The sequence below is a fragment of the Harpia harpyja genome, chromosome 2, assembly GCF_026419915.1.
Source record: "Harpia harpyja isolate bHarHar1 chromosome 2, bHarHar1 primary haplotype, whole genome shotgun sequence".
NCBI lineage: Eukaryota > Metazoa > Chordata > Aves > Accipitriformes > Accipitridae > Harpia > Harpia harpyja.
In genome coordinates this window covers 88,588,560-88,604,777 of record NC_068941.1, presented here as the reverse complement: position 1 = coordinate 88,604,777, position 16,218 = coordinate 88,588,560, and the positions used below count along the sequence as shown (strand labels likewise).

The window sequence follows — 16,218 nt, the reverse complement described above, 5'->3', positions numbered from 1 at the left end:
TGACTTCTTTTAGTGAGAACTGGTGTTTACAAAATACATTCTGTGTAATTTTATCATCAAAGCCTGTCTTCAAAATGAGATAGAGGGCTTGTATACCTTCCCTGGATCTTTTAACAGGTGAACTGATTATCTTTGGTCTCGGGTAAAGCTATAGTCTTGTCTTCTTAATAGTGAATTAATTAGAATTAATAGTAAACCTGAGTAAAATTAGAAATTTTTGGGGTTCTCTCTAGGTGAGGTGATAGTTCTCTGTGTCCTTAAAATCTGTATTAATTTGTTAGTCAAAAATCTTTGTTAATTTCAAAATAGTAAAGTAGATATAATTGTATTGATAACATGAAAAACTGTTTGGTGGGAGTGTGTGCATACTTGTGCCCCTTCCTTATATATTCAAACTACAGTGTACTGCATCTGTGTTTCACTGCTTCTTATAGGATTTCTTTATAGACAAAGTAATCTCCAAATACAGTTTTAAAAATTTTTCAATATCCCTTTACAAAGGTATGTTGTGTTACTGCTCTTTAATTAATCACTATATGTATTTGTTTTCAGATAAGAGGAAAAACTGGGGAATTATAGGCAGAAGTACTGTACTGCTGCTAGACTTAACCCAAACTATCTAGATAAAGGGATTTGCTTATGTAGGAAGTTTAGCATAACAAAGACTACATGGAAGGGGAAGGTGGTAATTATTTACAAAATGTCTAATTTGATGTTTACCCACTTTCACTGTTGCACTCACAAGCACCAACTCTTCCCCCCGCCCCCCAAGTGGTTTAGCCTGCTGTAACACTGTGGCCTGTGCATACTAGCTATCAAGACCTGGGGTGGTGCTTTGCTGTAGTCTGCTGCCCTGTTGGGCTAACAGAAAAAGGAGGTGTGCCTATGAAATGCAGCAACCTTATCCTCCCATTGTCAGAGCACAGGACCTTCTGCTAATGAGCCCTCTGTTCTGGTGCTTAAACACAAGTTTATACACACTTTCTTTCTTCATTCATATCAATATTAATATCTTTGTGATAAGTCCTTACGTTTCTCTCTGGGTTTGGACAATACCCATATTGGAATGTACCACATTAATATGGATATCTATTCTTTCCAATATATTGGTTATCTGGGCCTCAATGCTTTTTCAATTGGTGTGGTATCTTCAGTATTGTTAATCATAGTGCTAAGATGTGAAAACCTGTGTGCAATGTGTTGATGTATTTATAAGTGTTATCATTAACAATGCAATTTGAAATAAAAAAAACCTCTTGGGTGTTAAAAACCTAATTGTAATACAGCTGTGAGTATCCTTTAAGAGCAATACACAGGTGGTGAATAGGGTTTCTGCATCACTTAATCATAATAGCTGTTGGTTTTCTAACATAACACGGAGTTTTCTGACTTGGTGTTTCCTCGTACTTTAGCTTCTTGTTCTATTTATCGTGATTCACCAATAAATTTGTTCCAGCCATATTAACCCTAGTGTAGCATTCTTCCACATTATATAATTCTGATTAGCTAATGCATGATATGGCTGGACGCTATATATGTTTCATTCTGGATATATACAGGAAGGACATTACTGTTTTTTCCACATGGGATTCAGTCTTCTGATGTCATCCCCACCAGCCTGAATACAGGGAAAGAACACGCATGCAGCTGTTTCTAGTATCATAGGTGAGAGAAACATTAACTGCTAATTGGTACTTGCATGCAAGTAGTTGTTGCTGCATTCAAGTACAGCGTTCTTCAGGCTGTATTCATCTAGGACAGATGAATTTGCTATAACTCCATTTTTCATAACATGTTTTTAGCTCTATTAATACACCATTAGTGATACATCAAGCTCTCACTTTAGGTATCCAAAGTGACTGATGGATTATTTTCGGTAATGCTAGTGGGAATTGTGCATCTATTATTTGGCAGTCATCTTTATTTTTTGATGTAAAAGATCCTGGTTTTTATTTCTTCTAATGACACGGTTGTATTCTGTTCCATGCCTGGAATTTACACCAATCTAGACACTCAGTTTTTGGTGTTCTCTCTGCCCTGCCTTCCCCCTGCCCCACCCATGACTGTTCAGATTATTTTTGTGATTATTTATATTTTTGTGGCAATAAACCACTACTTATAGTGTTTAATATTCTATTAGTAGTCCTTATTGCTACCAATTGCATTTGGGTGCAATTTATATTACTGCCAGTAATATTTTCCAGTTTTAACACCTCTACTTTAGAAAAGCTAAGCGTTTCTATTGCTTCCTTTCACATCTAATCATCACAGTTTAGTTCAAGATTGGTTTGAGAAGTTCCAAGATTTAATATTTCACCTTTTATCTGTTCTTGGTTACATTAATTTTTCATCCATGTGGAGTCAGAGTATTCTGGTCAATTCTGGTTGTATAATTTTTAGTCCACTGGTAGTAGTACATCTTTGAAAAAGAAAACTTCTCTTTATAATGCAGCATTATTCTCTGCATCTTAAGACACAAACCATATTGCTGATTCATTGTAAAAATTTCTAATAATCCTCACAATGGTGGAAACGGAGATGCTTACTTTTTTCAGTCGTTGCTGTTAATCATAGGAAACACATCTGTCCCCCGTAAGATAAACTTGTTTCTCTTGGAAATAAAGACAACTTTTATCAGATCCATTTTTCTCTATTACCTTTATTTGCTCATTTTCCTCTTGCTTTTTAACTTAAAGGTTCAGCTATGGCAATTAATCTGTAAAGAATTACATCTTTCCCTTTTTGTATGTGTGCATTTATTGAAACCAAAACCAGCAAAAGCAGAACTAAGCAATGTATAATTAATAATACTCATATGGCTGCAGTGGTTTACTAGCTCTTCTGTGCTATCTATAGAAGACAAAACTAGCCAAGACTGTTATCAACAGCTGTTTTAGTTACCCAAGCTAGAACACTTTCCTTGCTTGCCTTAGTTGCATTATTTCTGTTTATTGCATTTCTGCTTCCTTACACATCCAAGTTACTATGCTAAACAACTGTTCACCAGACCCAAAGACATGATTCTTATCCATTTGTTCCACTCTGAAATTAGCAGTTGTTGCATTTAGGCATAGATTTCTATTTTATTTTCAACTCTTAAATGCTAGTTCTGACATTAAATTTGATCATGCACTGTATGTTAACTTCTGGCTTTCAAAGTTAGCTCTGTCTCAATTCCAGTTGAATTATTAATTTTCCTGTGCAGACCATTGTGTAAGTATACTGTAACTTACTGTTATCTGTTAACTTCTTACCTGCTGATAACTCTTGTTTTTCTTTTTTCTTCACTTTTATGACGTCCCATCTAGACTCCTTTTGTGCATATACTAGCATACACTTCCTTGGAAATGCATAATTTAAAAATGCTGTTACTAAGCCTAAAGTGTTTCTTTTTGTGTTGATATCCCTCAGAGGATCACTGCAAAATCAAGTGTTATGCTGCCCATTAGGTTATTGTATTCGTGACTTGCTTTTCCAGGATGCAACTGAAATTCCTGAATGAAGGTGCTTCTAAAGCTGCTTTCACTGCACCATTGTGCTAGGTTTTTTTCACAAACAAACAAAATTATTACAGGCAAATAACATGATTGCTTGTGATATTTCAAAATAAACCTGTGTTGCTTCTAGTTAACTGCAAGTTCAACTTGGAGTTTGCCGTTCCTTGGCAATTCCTTGCCATTCCTGCCTGTGTAATCTTACTTGTATGTAGGTTGCTTTTTGGGTTTTTGTTTGTTCTGAAGTTAACTGCTTAAGGGGATGGAGTTGAAATTGCCTTAGGAATAGCCTGGTAGACACTCATGACAACTCCTGAGGGTTTGGTGAGTTCGGCTGTTATTACAATGTGCAACTCTTGCTCATTTTCATCAGTTTTTGTGGTTATTTTGATAATGCTTTGATCTGTCCTTTGTGAAGGAGCCTCTAAGGGGAGAGAGAACATCTCTGGTGCATCTGGATCCAGAGGTTCTGGTTCATACTGAACCCCTCTGAGGCCCAAGGCTCAATGCCTTCCACTGTAGGTCTTGCACTGATGGCTGCAACTCTCCCTTGTGTCTCCTGTTACGCTTTCTTCAAAGATTGAATTTGGTTTTGCTAACTTGGATTATCTGGTTCAAAAAATTGCTGTTTCTCTGCTTGAACTTCTTGTTTTACTTGTTCAGGGATTTTCTCGTATATGGTTCTCTGTTAACTTTATGGTGGTGAATATACATGGATTTCCATGAAGAAGAACAAGGCAGAAGATGACTTCTATCTGTTAAGGCAGAATCTGGGATGAGGTTAGCTTTGGTAGAGGTAATACATCTGCTGAAGGAACTTTAAAAATCCTGTGTGTCATACAAAAGCATTAAAGGAAAGACCAGCACTTTTTACAGTAATACAGAGTTAATATGTTGCTTTTAGTCTACACTGAACACTAAGCCCTGTCCCTTGCTGCCCTTAAGGCTGTTCCCCCCCCCCCCTTTTTTTTTTTTTAAAGACTGTGTTAGGAAAATGAAGTGAGGTTCTATTCTAGCATAACAACACAGGCAGACAAGCTTGGTATGGCTGAATTAATTGCTGGCTGCTGTGGATTTGGAATTGCTTCTGTTCTGAGATGTTTTTGAAGAGATTTTCTCCTTTATGAAATAAAAAGCACCCTTGGCTATCTCATGTTTGGGCCTACAGACAGCTTTGTAATTAGAAGCCATGTGTGCATCACAGTGAGTTGCTGTCTGGCTAGAGTTGGTTAATATTGAATAAAATCCCCTTTTTTGTTTTGTTATGTAGTAAACTGAGGTTTAAGATACATACTAGAAAGTGAAAGGACATGGTAGGTTAGGTATGCTTTGTCTTCACCTACATCCTCTGTGTAGGTTTGTTGTATTTAGTATATTTTATAGCATTTTGTCCACGTTATTGTCGTTTGCAGAACTGGAAACCATTTCATCAAGAAAAACTTCCTGATATTTGTCAAGGTTTGCCTTTTAAATACAATTGGAATTAAAGGGAAAGCATAAGGCTTTTTAATGTGATACAAAGATGTAAGAATTCTCTATACTGCTGCTATTTTATTTGTTGCTCTCTAGAGAGTGTGCCAGTAGCTGCAGGCTTTTTTGTATATGCACTTAAATTTCCAGATATGGGAGGAGAGGTGAGAGGGGAGGGAGAAACATAAGCTATAATACTAATTTATTCCTTCTTCTCTTCAAAAAGTGTTTTGAATCTCATTTAGGGAGGGGGGGAAATCACAATGACAGTTGTATTGAAATTGCTCCTGCTACATTGTGGAACAGATTGACAAAGCCAAGAAGGTTTTGTTTTTGTTTTGCCTTCCTTTTTTATCTTCCACAAATGGCAATTTGACTCTGGCATTCAGAATTGTCAGCAGGCTGTAAGATAAAGTAGCATGCCCAGCTTTGCTTGTTCAGTGAATTCAACTGTGAGGAAGCTTTTGACCTTCAGAGCGACAGCGGGAAGAATTACTGTTTTGACACAAGATGCTCGAAGAGTGTTGTACTGACGTCACTTGCTGCTTTAAGCATCGAGCACCTGCTTCTCTGCCTGCAAAACCTAGGTTATGTCTGAGTGTAATGAGCCCCTAAATCATCGTAAGCATTTAGAATATGATAGCGATGATCATTGTGCCTCCTGAAGAAAGTAAGTTACCGAAAACATTAGAGTTCATGTGCTGTAAGATTAGAAAACGTTCAAAAAAAGCCAGAGGAGGTAGAACATGTGACACGGCTGGAGTTATATTTTATGTATATAAAAAAAATAGTTTTGTAGCCCTGGTTAAATGTCATCTATTGAACTTCATAAGGGTGCTTTTACAGGTCATCTCTGCAGGTTGCTGCAGGGGGCAAGCTGGAAGAGAGGCTTTCTATGGAGGATGGGGCTGCAGTGAATCTTGACTATTCTCTTTCCTTCTCTTTTTTTTTTTTTTTTTTTTTTTTTTCCTGGGGGAGGTGGTTTCCCTTTCTTCCTCGCTCTTCTTTCCTGGCCATGTCAGTCATCTGCTGCTGCAAGTCAGTGATCACCACCACAGTTCCTCTGACTGGAAACCTCTGGGGAAGGTAAGGTAGTGTCAGCCTAAGGCAGATCTCTGCTACACGACAAAACCAGAACACTCTTTGGAGAAGCCAGGGGAGCAAGGCTGCCTGAAATGGAGGCTAGTGTGAGGGTACAGTTTTGCAGTATATTTAGTCAGCTAAAGTCTGCTGCTGAAAAGGAAGAGTCTGGCTTTTCCTTGTCCTGCATACTTGTTCCTCCTGCATCCCCTCTGCTAAACCCACTATATGAATCAGTGCAATCAGATCAGCTTGCTGTTCAGGCTGAAATGTAATGGTAGGATTGGAAGTGGAGATGGTTACATTTCAGTTGGATCAGAGTTCTCTTGCCTGGGGGGGGGGGGTGGGGGGGTGGGACACATCTCTGGGCTGGGGTGGAGAGATTGGGGCTCTCCTTTCTTGCTGAGGTATAGTCTTACTGCTTCAAGTGGAGATGGAGAACTCAGGGGCTCTTGTTCAGGAATACATGCAAAAGGCTGAGGACGGAGGGAAGAGAGAATTGGAGCAAGGCTCATTTGTGCTGTTTGAATAACTGTTGAAGCTATTAATGATCTATCTAAACTGCCTTGCACATTTTGTAGAGAGCCAGCTATCTTGTATCGTGTTGATGCACTCAGAAGTGTCTTATTTGTCACCTAGATTTGCATAGCTTCAGTGTTTTACATTGGATTCTTGTTATATATTATCCAAACCGAAATGCTTTTAATGACCAAATTTCTGTTCTTGCATATGTACATACAAATGTAATCAAGTCATCCTTAATCTTCTCTTTGATTATACTAAACAGATTTAGTTCCAGGAGGCTCTTGTGATGAGGCATGTTTCTTTAATCTTTTAGCTGTTTTCTCTGATCTTCCTGTGATATTTACAAAAACAGAGTTATGGTCATCAGAACCTGCAAATACCATTTCAATAGTAGTTTCAGTAGGAGGTTGGAAAGAATAGTCCTTGTTACTACTTATTCACTATTCTTCTTTTTCGATGTATGGAAAAATTGCGTGCCATTTTGGATAAAGTATTGCACTGGCCTCCTATTGGTGGTTTGTTTGTCATGACCCCCAAGTCCTCATCCGAGTTGTTTCTTTCTGAGGTAGTCCTTGACTCTGTTAGATTTGCTGGGGCACTTTGTTCCCACCAACGTATGGCTGGACTTCAGTTATACTAAAACTTCTATGCTTTGCCATGCTGTGATGCCAGGTGACCCAGACTGCCCTGTTATCAATGGTCTGTGCAGCGAGATATTTATTGCTTGGCAATCTGCCTCATCTGTGTGCCTTCTCTGTAAGAACTTAGGGATTTCTGAAGTTTCAAATAGGGCAGGGACAAGAACAGCTCTTGAAGGGGCTGACTAGATGCATATCCATGCAGTGAGGATTTCCTGTTTATAATTCTGCTTGGAGAATGCTAAATAATTTTGTATCTGTTTGAGTGCTGGGTTGACTTTCTTAATACAAATGTTGAGTGGTACTTAAATTTTTGTTGATATATCTTTAAAACATTGATTTATCAGCCAAATGTTGTGACTTACGGGGGTGTGTGTGTGTGTATATGTGTATATGCACATTTATTTTATCAATACATGTGTAGTTGCACTGAAAAAAAAATTGTTTGGCAAGATCTATTTTTGACGGCATTTGGCAGCTTTTTTTCAATTATTTTTGGTTCCCTCCCTCAGTCTTTTTCATTTCTTCATTTACAAAGACAGCACACCCAGTCTTTTTGTGCAGAAAACTTTTTTATTTAATTGCTCCTAACTTTCAGTTTAGCTTGAAAACACATTTTCATTCAAAGTGAAGAAGTTAAGCTGAAAATCAGGAAAGCTTATTTTCTATTGTATGAATAAAAATGAGATGCCACTTCTGAAAACATGAAGTGTATCATGATGTGAGATGACAAGTCTAATTCAATAACTGTGATTATTAGTGAACAAAGGTAATAGTATCATTTTAAATGTAAAACAAGATTTGGGAGGAAAAAAAAGTACATCTAACACAGCTAAGATAGTTTAGATTCCAGCTTGCTTAATGTTTCTCAAAATATGTGTTTTTGCATCTTTAGCTTGGATACAGAATTGCATTAACTATGGTTAATCTCTCAGTATTTTCAAGTATAACAACAAAAAATTGTTTGAATAAATGTACACTATAAACAGAATAAATGCATTGTACATATTGTCTGCTCCCAGTTAGTGGTTGGGAATAACAAATCAAATGTGCAAGTTCTGTTTGGTTCTAAGTCAGTATCAGCCACTGAAACCAAACCTCTTTGTTTTCTGTAAAGTACATTTTAAATAAATGCTAAGGAGATTACAGTGAATTAGATCAGTTTCCTGTTCCATGATTTTAAATCATGATTCAAATTGTGATTAAAATCACGTAAATACCAATCAGTCTGGTACATTAGACCACAACCTTGGTTGTGCCCTATAATATAACGGTGCCTCTGGGCTCTGTTATATTATAAATGAGACATCCCTGACCTTGTTCCTGATTTCCTTGGCTCCTGCTCCCTCTATGCTGATGCTGCCATTTTCTCCTCGACTTTTTTTACACTTCCATGTATGTTATAATTATTTTTTCATCCAGCTTTGTGCAGGTGCTCACCAGTCTACATTGGAGCCTCTTCTGAATGTCTCCTCGTGTCAGGTTGCTCAGGAGTAGCTATTAATAACTATTAAGATACATATCCTTTCCTATAAACTTCTAAAAAAGCAGTTGGCTTTTCTTACTTTTCATTCATGTTTGATATTGCAAATAGTTAAGATGAAAGTGAAATGGAGTGGTGACTAGTGCAATGTATTTATCTAATAAAGTAAGGGGGAGAGTTTAGCTTTAAAGAGGTACTGGGTGCTAGAAAAACAAAGACTCCCCACTGAAGTTGCTATAGCATGTTTGTGCCATCTGTACTACAGATGCTAAAGTATAAGTTTGGCTTTCTCTAGGAGACATTAGGCTGGCCATGTGGTGGAGGCAGCTGCTGATAGAAGGGAATCTTTGAAACTGTATAGCAATCATATTATTATTTTTGTAGCTGCTGAGGAGGTGGAACTAGAGGGCATCCAAATTTTGAGCCAGCTTTGCTGTATGATGTACTACACTACATAGTATTCTAAAGTAATTAAAAAAATGTTAATTGGAAGTATTGAATTAAAGATTAATCAGAAAAGTTGTCTTCTGGTTGGATACCACTCATCAGGTGATGTAATACAGGCTGTAGAAAGCCTCAGGATAAAGCTGACGTAATGTAAACTTGATTTTTTTTGTATGTAATGGTCATCTTATCTGATGTGATTATGCTTCTGTAAGTGATACAGAGTATAGCTTGTCTGAGATGGTTGAAAACTAATGAACCTAAATTAAATGAATGTGAATTCTGGTTCTGAAGTCATACTCTTGATGACAAATAGCTTTTTGCTTTAAAAAAAAAAAAGCTTCCTTATCAAATTATTGGAAGGGGTTTTTTTTGCATCTGGCAAACATGTATGTAGTCATTTACACTCACCAGATACCAGCTTAGTTGTTTTTATTCTTGTGGTATAAAACATTTCTGTTTGTTTTTGTAAGCAGCAAACTGAAAAAAGAAGTGCCAACTACCTCAAAGAACAAAGAAATATATGATGGACACTTAAATGTATTGCTACAGTAGTAGATAGTGGTACTGGTATAATTGTGATGACTAAGTTTATTACTTGTATCTTGAAACCCTAAAGAAAAAAACCTATGCAGCTTTTTCTATAATCAAAACTTATGGAAAAACGGAGACTGGGAGAGGCATCAGTGGGGATTCTTGGTTCTTAAAGATCTGTGGAAGCCCTGTGGACACTCTCCGACATGTACAGACTGCATGGAAATCATCAGGGGAGGTACTGACTAGCGAGTGGAAAAGGATAGGGCTGTGCACAAAAAGAAGTTTAAGGATAAGAGGGTAAGTTAGAGATGTCAGTGTCGTGTAGCATTTTGAGATTGATGAGAAGAAACCTGAATTTGATACGTGATAAGAAAGCTGAATTTAATACATGAGGGAACATGCTTCAGCAGAGGATTTAAATGATGGGATTACATAATTTTCACTGCAGTTGGCATGTTATTGAATTTTGAAGGCTGTATTTGTTGGCAGAGCAGTTTAAAGAGGCATTGCCTGGCAAGCTTTTATTACTGTGTTACTGTTATTTTTAACAGATATTCGGGACAGTCACTTCTCTCCTTGTCTTCCACTGCTGATGTATTCAACACAAGGCCAAAGATTTTCAGATGAGACGCTTCTCCAGCAATCAGAAATGAATTTTATTCCCTTAAGGTAGGATAAAGTTACCTGGTGTCACGACAGAATGCAGACCTTTTTTCCCAAGTGGCCATGAATTGTCCTACATCTGGTAATTAAATAATTACAGTTTTATGGTCACAGAAATAAGACAAAGGTGTGGTTTACTCTTTGTTTTGTATAGAGAGAAGGCATTGTCAGAGTTGTACTCATCTTTTTATTTTGCCTTCAAAAGAGTTTGAACAAGGGAAAACCAGAAGAAGCCTCTTCTGAACTTGTCATCTTAATGTACCTGAAGAAAATGGGAAAATGAGGAACTCCACCCTCTCAGACATCTTTTTAGCTTTCCTAGACTCTGAAATATTTCAAACTTCATGAAATTTTGGGGACAAAAATCAAATACAGCTTGCATTTACAGTAGTAAATACATGCAGACTTGTACATGTAATAATATTGTGTTTTGTATATACTGGAGTAATATATGTTATGTGTTAATTTAAAATACATATTTTTATATGAAGTATGAATATACAAAGATAGGTATTTCAGTAAAAGTCTGTGCTCGGTTTTGCTGGGATAGAGTTAATTTTCTTCATAGTAGCTAGTATGGGGCTATGTTTTGGATTTGTGCTGAAAACAGTGTTGATAATACAGGGATGTTTTCGTTATCGCTGAGCAGTGCTTACATAGAGTCAAGGTCTTTTCTGCACTGTGATGATACACTGTGACTTCACTTTGTGGATCAGAACTTGGTTCCATCAGAGCTGGTGATTTACTTGCATGGAGTAATATTGATTGTGGTTTGATGATCACTTTCATATAAAATAACTATTAATTCAAAATCCACAATAAAAATTTTAGAAGCTTATAGGAATTTGTTGCTTGTGTTCATCTGAGATGTGGCTTATTTTATATCCTTTAAAGAAATAATTGATATAATGAAACTGAAGAAGGTGATTTCTAGTTAAAAAACCAAACAAAATCACATGCAAATTTATGTGTGTGTGTAAGCAACTCCTATATTTTAACTAATAAACATCCTGTTAGTAAAAAAACACCTTAGTCCTAAATAGGTTGAAAAATATTGACAGTATTACTAAGTAGAAACTAATATTATTTTCAAACCTTTATTTTATAGGGCAGTAGGGCTTTTTGATATTGTTTGGACTTTCTTTACATTTCTTAATATTTTGGCCTGTTCAGGGGATGTATTTATGTGTATGTTGCTAAACCCCAGTTATTTGTTTGAGTGACATTCTACTTCTGCCTCTTATATTAAAGCAGAGAATATGGATGTTGAAATAAAAAATATGATCAGAAATTCACTTACTTTTCTTGTCTCTTATAGAGGAGTTCCTGATGTTTCTGGTGCATCTGAGGAGCATTCAAAGCCTTCGCACATCCGTGAGGCTGTGTTACTGGCAGACACAGACTCTGCACCCAGTGACTGCTTTGCTTTGTCCCAGCATCCTCTTCCATTCAGACACGTGGAACCTTGTGATGCCAGTTGTAGTGGTTGTTTGTCTCAGCAAACCTCTTTTTCTGGACAACTACTTGTGAGCAAGGAGGCAAATGAAGACTGTAAAAATGGTACTAATGAGGAGGCATTGATTCCCCAAACAAGTGGCAATTTAGCAAACTCTACTTCAAAGGTGATGCTAACCAAGGCAAATAGACTGAACCAAATGAAAACTTCTTCTCTTGCAAAGCAGACCTGCAGCATATCTGTAAAAGATGAACATTTCTCCCGTGACAGCAATGTACCAGCCACTGTCTTTGAGCTTTTGGAGAAGGAAAAAGGGTTACTGAGGCATGATGAGTTCTCATCTTCAGAAAACTCCTCTTGTAAAACAGCACTGACTAAGAATTCAGAAAAAAGTGAAAGAGAGATGCAAAAGGAAAAGGTAAAAATGGCTGAGAGTGAGTCAGAAGGGTGCATGAGGCAGCTAGAGAAGCTGGAAAAAGAAAAGAAGGTTCCTGAGCTTGATTTGTCTAATAATTTATCTGATGATTTGAGGAAAGACAGTTGTAAAAATTCAGATGCTCAAGATGTTTTTTCTGCAAAGACTTCTGAAACAGGCAAAGGAGCGTCGAAGGAACATGGAGTGCATTTAAATGGCTCTGAAAGCTTGAAGTTCGTGGCTGTTACTGAGGCACTCCAGGGAGCTTCCCTAGATCACCAGCGGAAACTACCGTCTCCTGCAGTGAGATTTGAGAAAGAGGCGTTTATCCCTACCGTGACAAGTACCAGTGATTGTGCACCTAAACGGCTAGTTGTGACTGTCATGGAAGCTCCTTCTTCATGCAGTGAGGATGCCCCAGTGGAAGTAGAATCTGGAGTAAGCAGGAGTGAATTAACTATTTCAGATTTTTCCATAGAAAGGGGACACAAAGTTACAGGCATTTCCCCTTCCTTTAATCTTGTAAGTGATGGCTCATTCTCTGTACATATTGCTCATCCAAGCTATCAGTCTACTCCAGGGTTACTTCTAAAGAAAAATGTTAAGGCAGAAGAACTTGGTGTCACTGTGATTAAATCAGATATTCAGGCCTCTCCTTCATGCTTAAATGAAGAAACTTCAGGGAACTTGTCTACCACTACACCTACATCTGTTGAGAAGCAGCGTTCCCTCCAATATGCTGAGAAAGAAAACAATGAACGTTTTGAGTTCTTAAAATTGAAATATCCCTACACTGGAAGAATTCAGTCTCTCCCATCGCTTAGTTTCATGGAGAAGGTAGGGGCTTGGAACGTGAGCCAGCCAGAGGAGGTATCTGATGCAGTGACTTCATGTGACCCAGGTGGAGTTTCTCCTAGAAGGAAAGCCTACAGTGCAATTGCCAGTTCTTCAAACAATATTTTGTCAATACAAAAAAGCGGTAGAGACCCCAAAGATAATGTTGCTGCTTCCTTTAGAGAGACGGGTTCCCTGGGAAGTTTGCGTTTTCATAATAAAAACTTACTGCTTGTCCACCCTCTTACTAGATCTCAGTCTGACAATGTGGTAAATGTTTCCAGTAGGAATGTGTCCTTGGTTGAAGTTATTCTGCCTGCAAACTCAACAGAGGCAGCGCAGCCTCTAGAAGAAAAAAGTAATGTTTTAGGAGTGCCTGAAAATAGTTTAGGAGGCTCCATGATACAAAAGTTTACAGCTGAGATTGTTTCTGGATTTAGTGGTGAAGATGCAGAAAGTAATAGTACAGGACAAAGTTCACACCCAAATGTTTTCATTTCTGCTGAAGGAGTTGCTCAGCTCCTTAAAGAGGATGGAAACTCTCCAACTGATGACCAGAAGAATTGTGATGCTCTTGAAAATCAGCCTTGCAACCTAAATATTCCTACTGGCCATGTCAGCATGGACAATTTTGGTGATATTTCCCCAGATAGTTTGAATCTTCCTGTTAGTTCTGCAGAAAGTAGCCAGGGGAGCTTGGGCTCTGCAGGGTGCCCTTCAGTGGTTTCCAGGCGCTGCTTCACCAGTGCAAAAGATAACTTCATCCCCACTGGAGCAACTACTTTGGAAACTCCAGAGAAAGAAGAGCTTAATATTGAAGAAAGAATCCCAGTAAGTTAGTTTCTAACAAAAATTTGTAACTCTTCTGTACCTTTTGATTATGAAGAGATGAGAGTACACTTGGCTGTCATAGAGTGAGTGGGACAGTATTGTAGAAGGTATCACAGGAATGAGACACTAGCATGCTTATAGTTAGTTTCTGATATCCAGTCATGTTGGGAACCTGTCATGTTCATCTTCTAGAATTACTAGCAAACGTGTTTTATGTAAGCCTAAAAAAATCTTAAAGGACCCTTTAAAACTGATTCTAATTTAAACTCAGGTTTCAGAGTTATTCCCCCCCCCTTTTTTTTTTCCACCGTTCTTTTAGGAGATTCTTGTAGGGTCTACATCACTACAGACTAAATGTCATGGTTTTACGCTGGTCTGTGCTACTGGTGAATTTCATCCATGATACTGGTTCAGCTTATCTTAAATACAGAGGTGGAAAAAATAACTTTTAGGTAATGTTTAACATGGGCAAAGAAATTAACATGGGGTGGATATGGGAAAGATTTTTTTTGTTTTTTCCAGGAATGCAAGAGAAATATAAAGATTGGTGGCTGATGGTGGTGGAACATATAGGACACAAGAACAGGACATAGTGTTAGTGCTAAAAAGTGAAATCTGTTTGACAGACTTGTAAATAAATTGGTTATAGCTCTTTTAGCAGAGCATTGATAAGCCATTTCTGATCTTCCAGATTCTTTCAAAAGATCAGGTTATAATTATCCAAACATGAGGTTCAGACTCAACTGCTGACTAAGGAAATGCTAGGCTGCAGAAGAGAGAGATGAACTTCACACACCCACAGTTCTGCAATAATAGCAAAACCAACACAGAACTCCTTGGCAAATCAAATTGCTTTTTTTTCTATAAGTACTCGTTTTGCTTGTTCACTTTGTTCCAGTATCTAAGGCATAAGTTCTTGATTCTTGTATATTGCTCATAAAGGATGTTTGAAGCCTCTGCATACCTTTCCTCCTTTATATCTTATTTGGCTAATGCAGATTTCTTTCCTCCCTTCCCTGTTTTAGGGTGGTTGGTGAGAATGGAGGGCAGATTGTGGCAGCCATGTTAACTATACTAATAGCTGTTGAGTGTCAGAGAAAATTAAATGCAGATTTATGTTAATGATAAACATGTAATTATCTTCTGAGTAAGTGGCTGTTCCTCGCACAAGATGACTCCTATAATCATTAGGTCTTTGGAACTGTGTTTTAGAAGCACTCTTCTCTCAGTTGTCTTTGCAAATACGTGTTGAAACAAATATAAATATTGTAGGGAGGATATTTTAAATGAAATTCATGAGATGTAAAGGTTGTCTGTTTACCTCCTTTTTTTTTATGACTATAATTAGGCACATTCTCCAGCCCTAGTTTTGAGGAATTCTGCCTTCATAAATCACTGACTAGGTAAAGGAGATTAGGTCACATATATGGCTATTAATATGTGGGTTTATAATAAGATCATAGGAAATAAAGTTGGTTAAGACCTATAAGGTAATTTATTTCATTTTGTTGGCTAGTTTAGGACATAGTGTAGATGAGTTGAAATTAACTTTGCCCTACAGGTGATTAAATCAAGGCAAACTTTGTTTTTTGGTTTCTTTTCTGCATATAATGTCTGTACGTAAACTTAGATGCTCTGTTAAAAGGGAAGAAATTACTTTCTCAGGAGATCCTAGATGGCCTTTGGTAGGCTCTTAACTTCATGAGACTCCTCCAGCTTTCAAAATATCCTTTTGATATCGGGGGATTGGAACTAGATGATCTTCAAGGTCCCTTCCAACCCAAACCATTCTATGATTCTATGATATATTAATGCAGGGAATGATGCTGTGTGTGTCTGAACTGACAATCTCCTGGATGTTGCAAAGAGAGAGTTGGCCTCATCCTCATTACGTTTTTTCTCTAGTATATCGCAAAGTTTTAGGTTTTGAGTACGATTTTTGTTCGGCTTCTCTAAACTAACTGCTTTGTTTAATGTTAATGAAGTTATACTTAGATAGCAATTTATATATATATCTGGTATACAAATGCAAATAGTACTTGTGTGTATTTGTTCTGTACTTATGGAAAAGGGACAAAGGCATGCATTTTATGCCGTCTTTACTGAGAAGGGGTTTACTGCTTTAGCTGCGCTAGTAAAACTAAGTCTTGGTTGTATATAGACTTTGTATGCTTGAGTATTCTACGTTTTATAGACTTAAAGCAGTGCAGTAGGTTGTATCCAGTAATGGTTTCATAGCCAGGGAGTTTTTGAAGTACTACTGAAATTTGTTCATTGCAAGCTGGGCCACTGAGTAGATGGGGAATTATATATTAGACTACCTGTGTTTCTTCATAAAACTATCAACA

General features: G+C 37.5%; 1 protein-coding gene across 5 annotated transcripts in view; it reads left to right on the top strand.

The window, feature by feature from the left end:
* ALMS1 (ALMS1 centrosome and basal body associated protein) overlaps positions 1-16,218 on the top strand; it is a 73,700-nt gene that overhangs the window by 14,800 nt on the left and 42,682 nt on the right. For all 5 annotated transcript variants that reach the window (XM_052780845.1, XM_052780847.1, XM_052780844.1 and 2 more), the window contains 2 exons: positions 10,223-10,340; positions 11,653-13,870. In XM_052780845.1, coding sequence (XP_052636805.1) covers positions 10,223-10,340; positions 11,653-13,870 — 2,336 coding nt within the window. The remainder of the gene's footprint in view (positions 1-10,222; positions 10,341-11,652; positions 13,871-16,218) is intronic.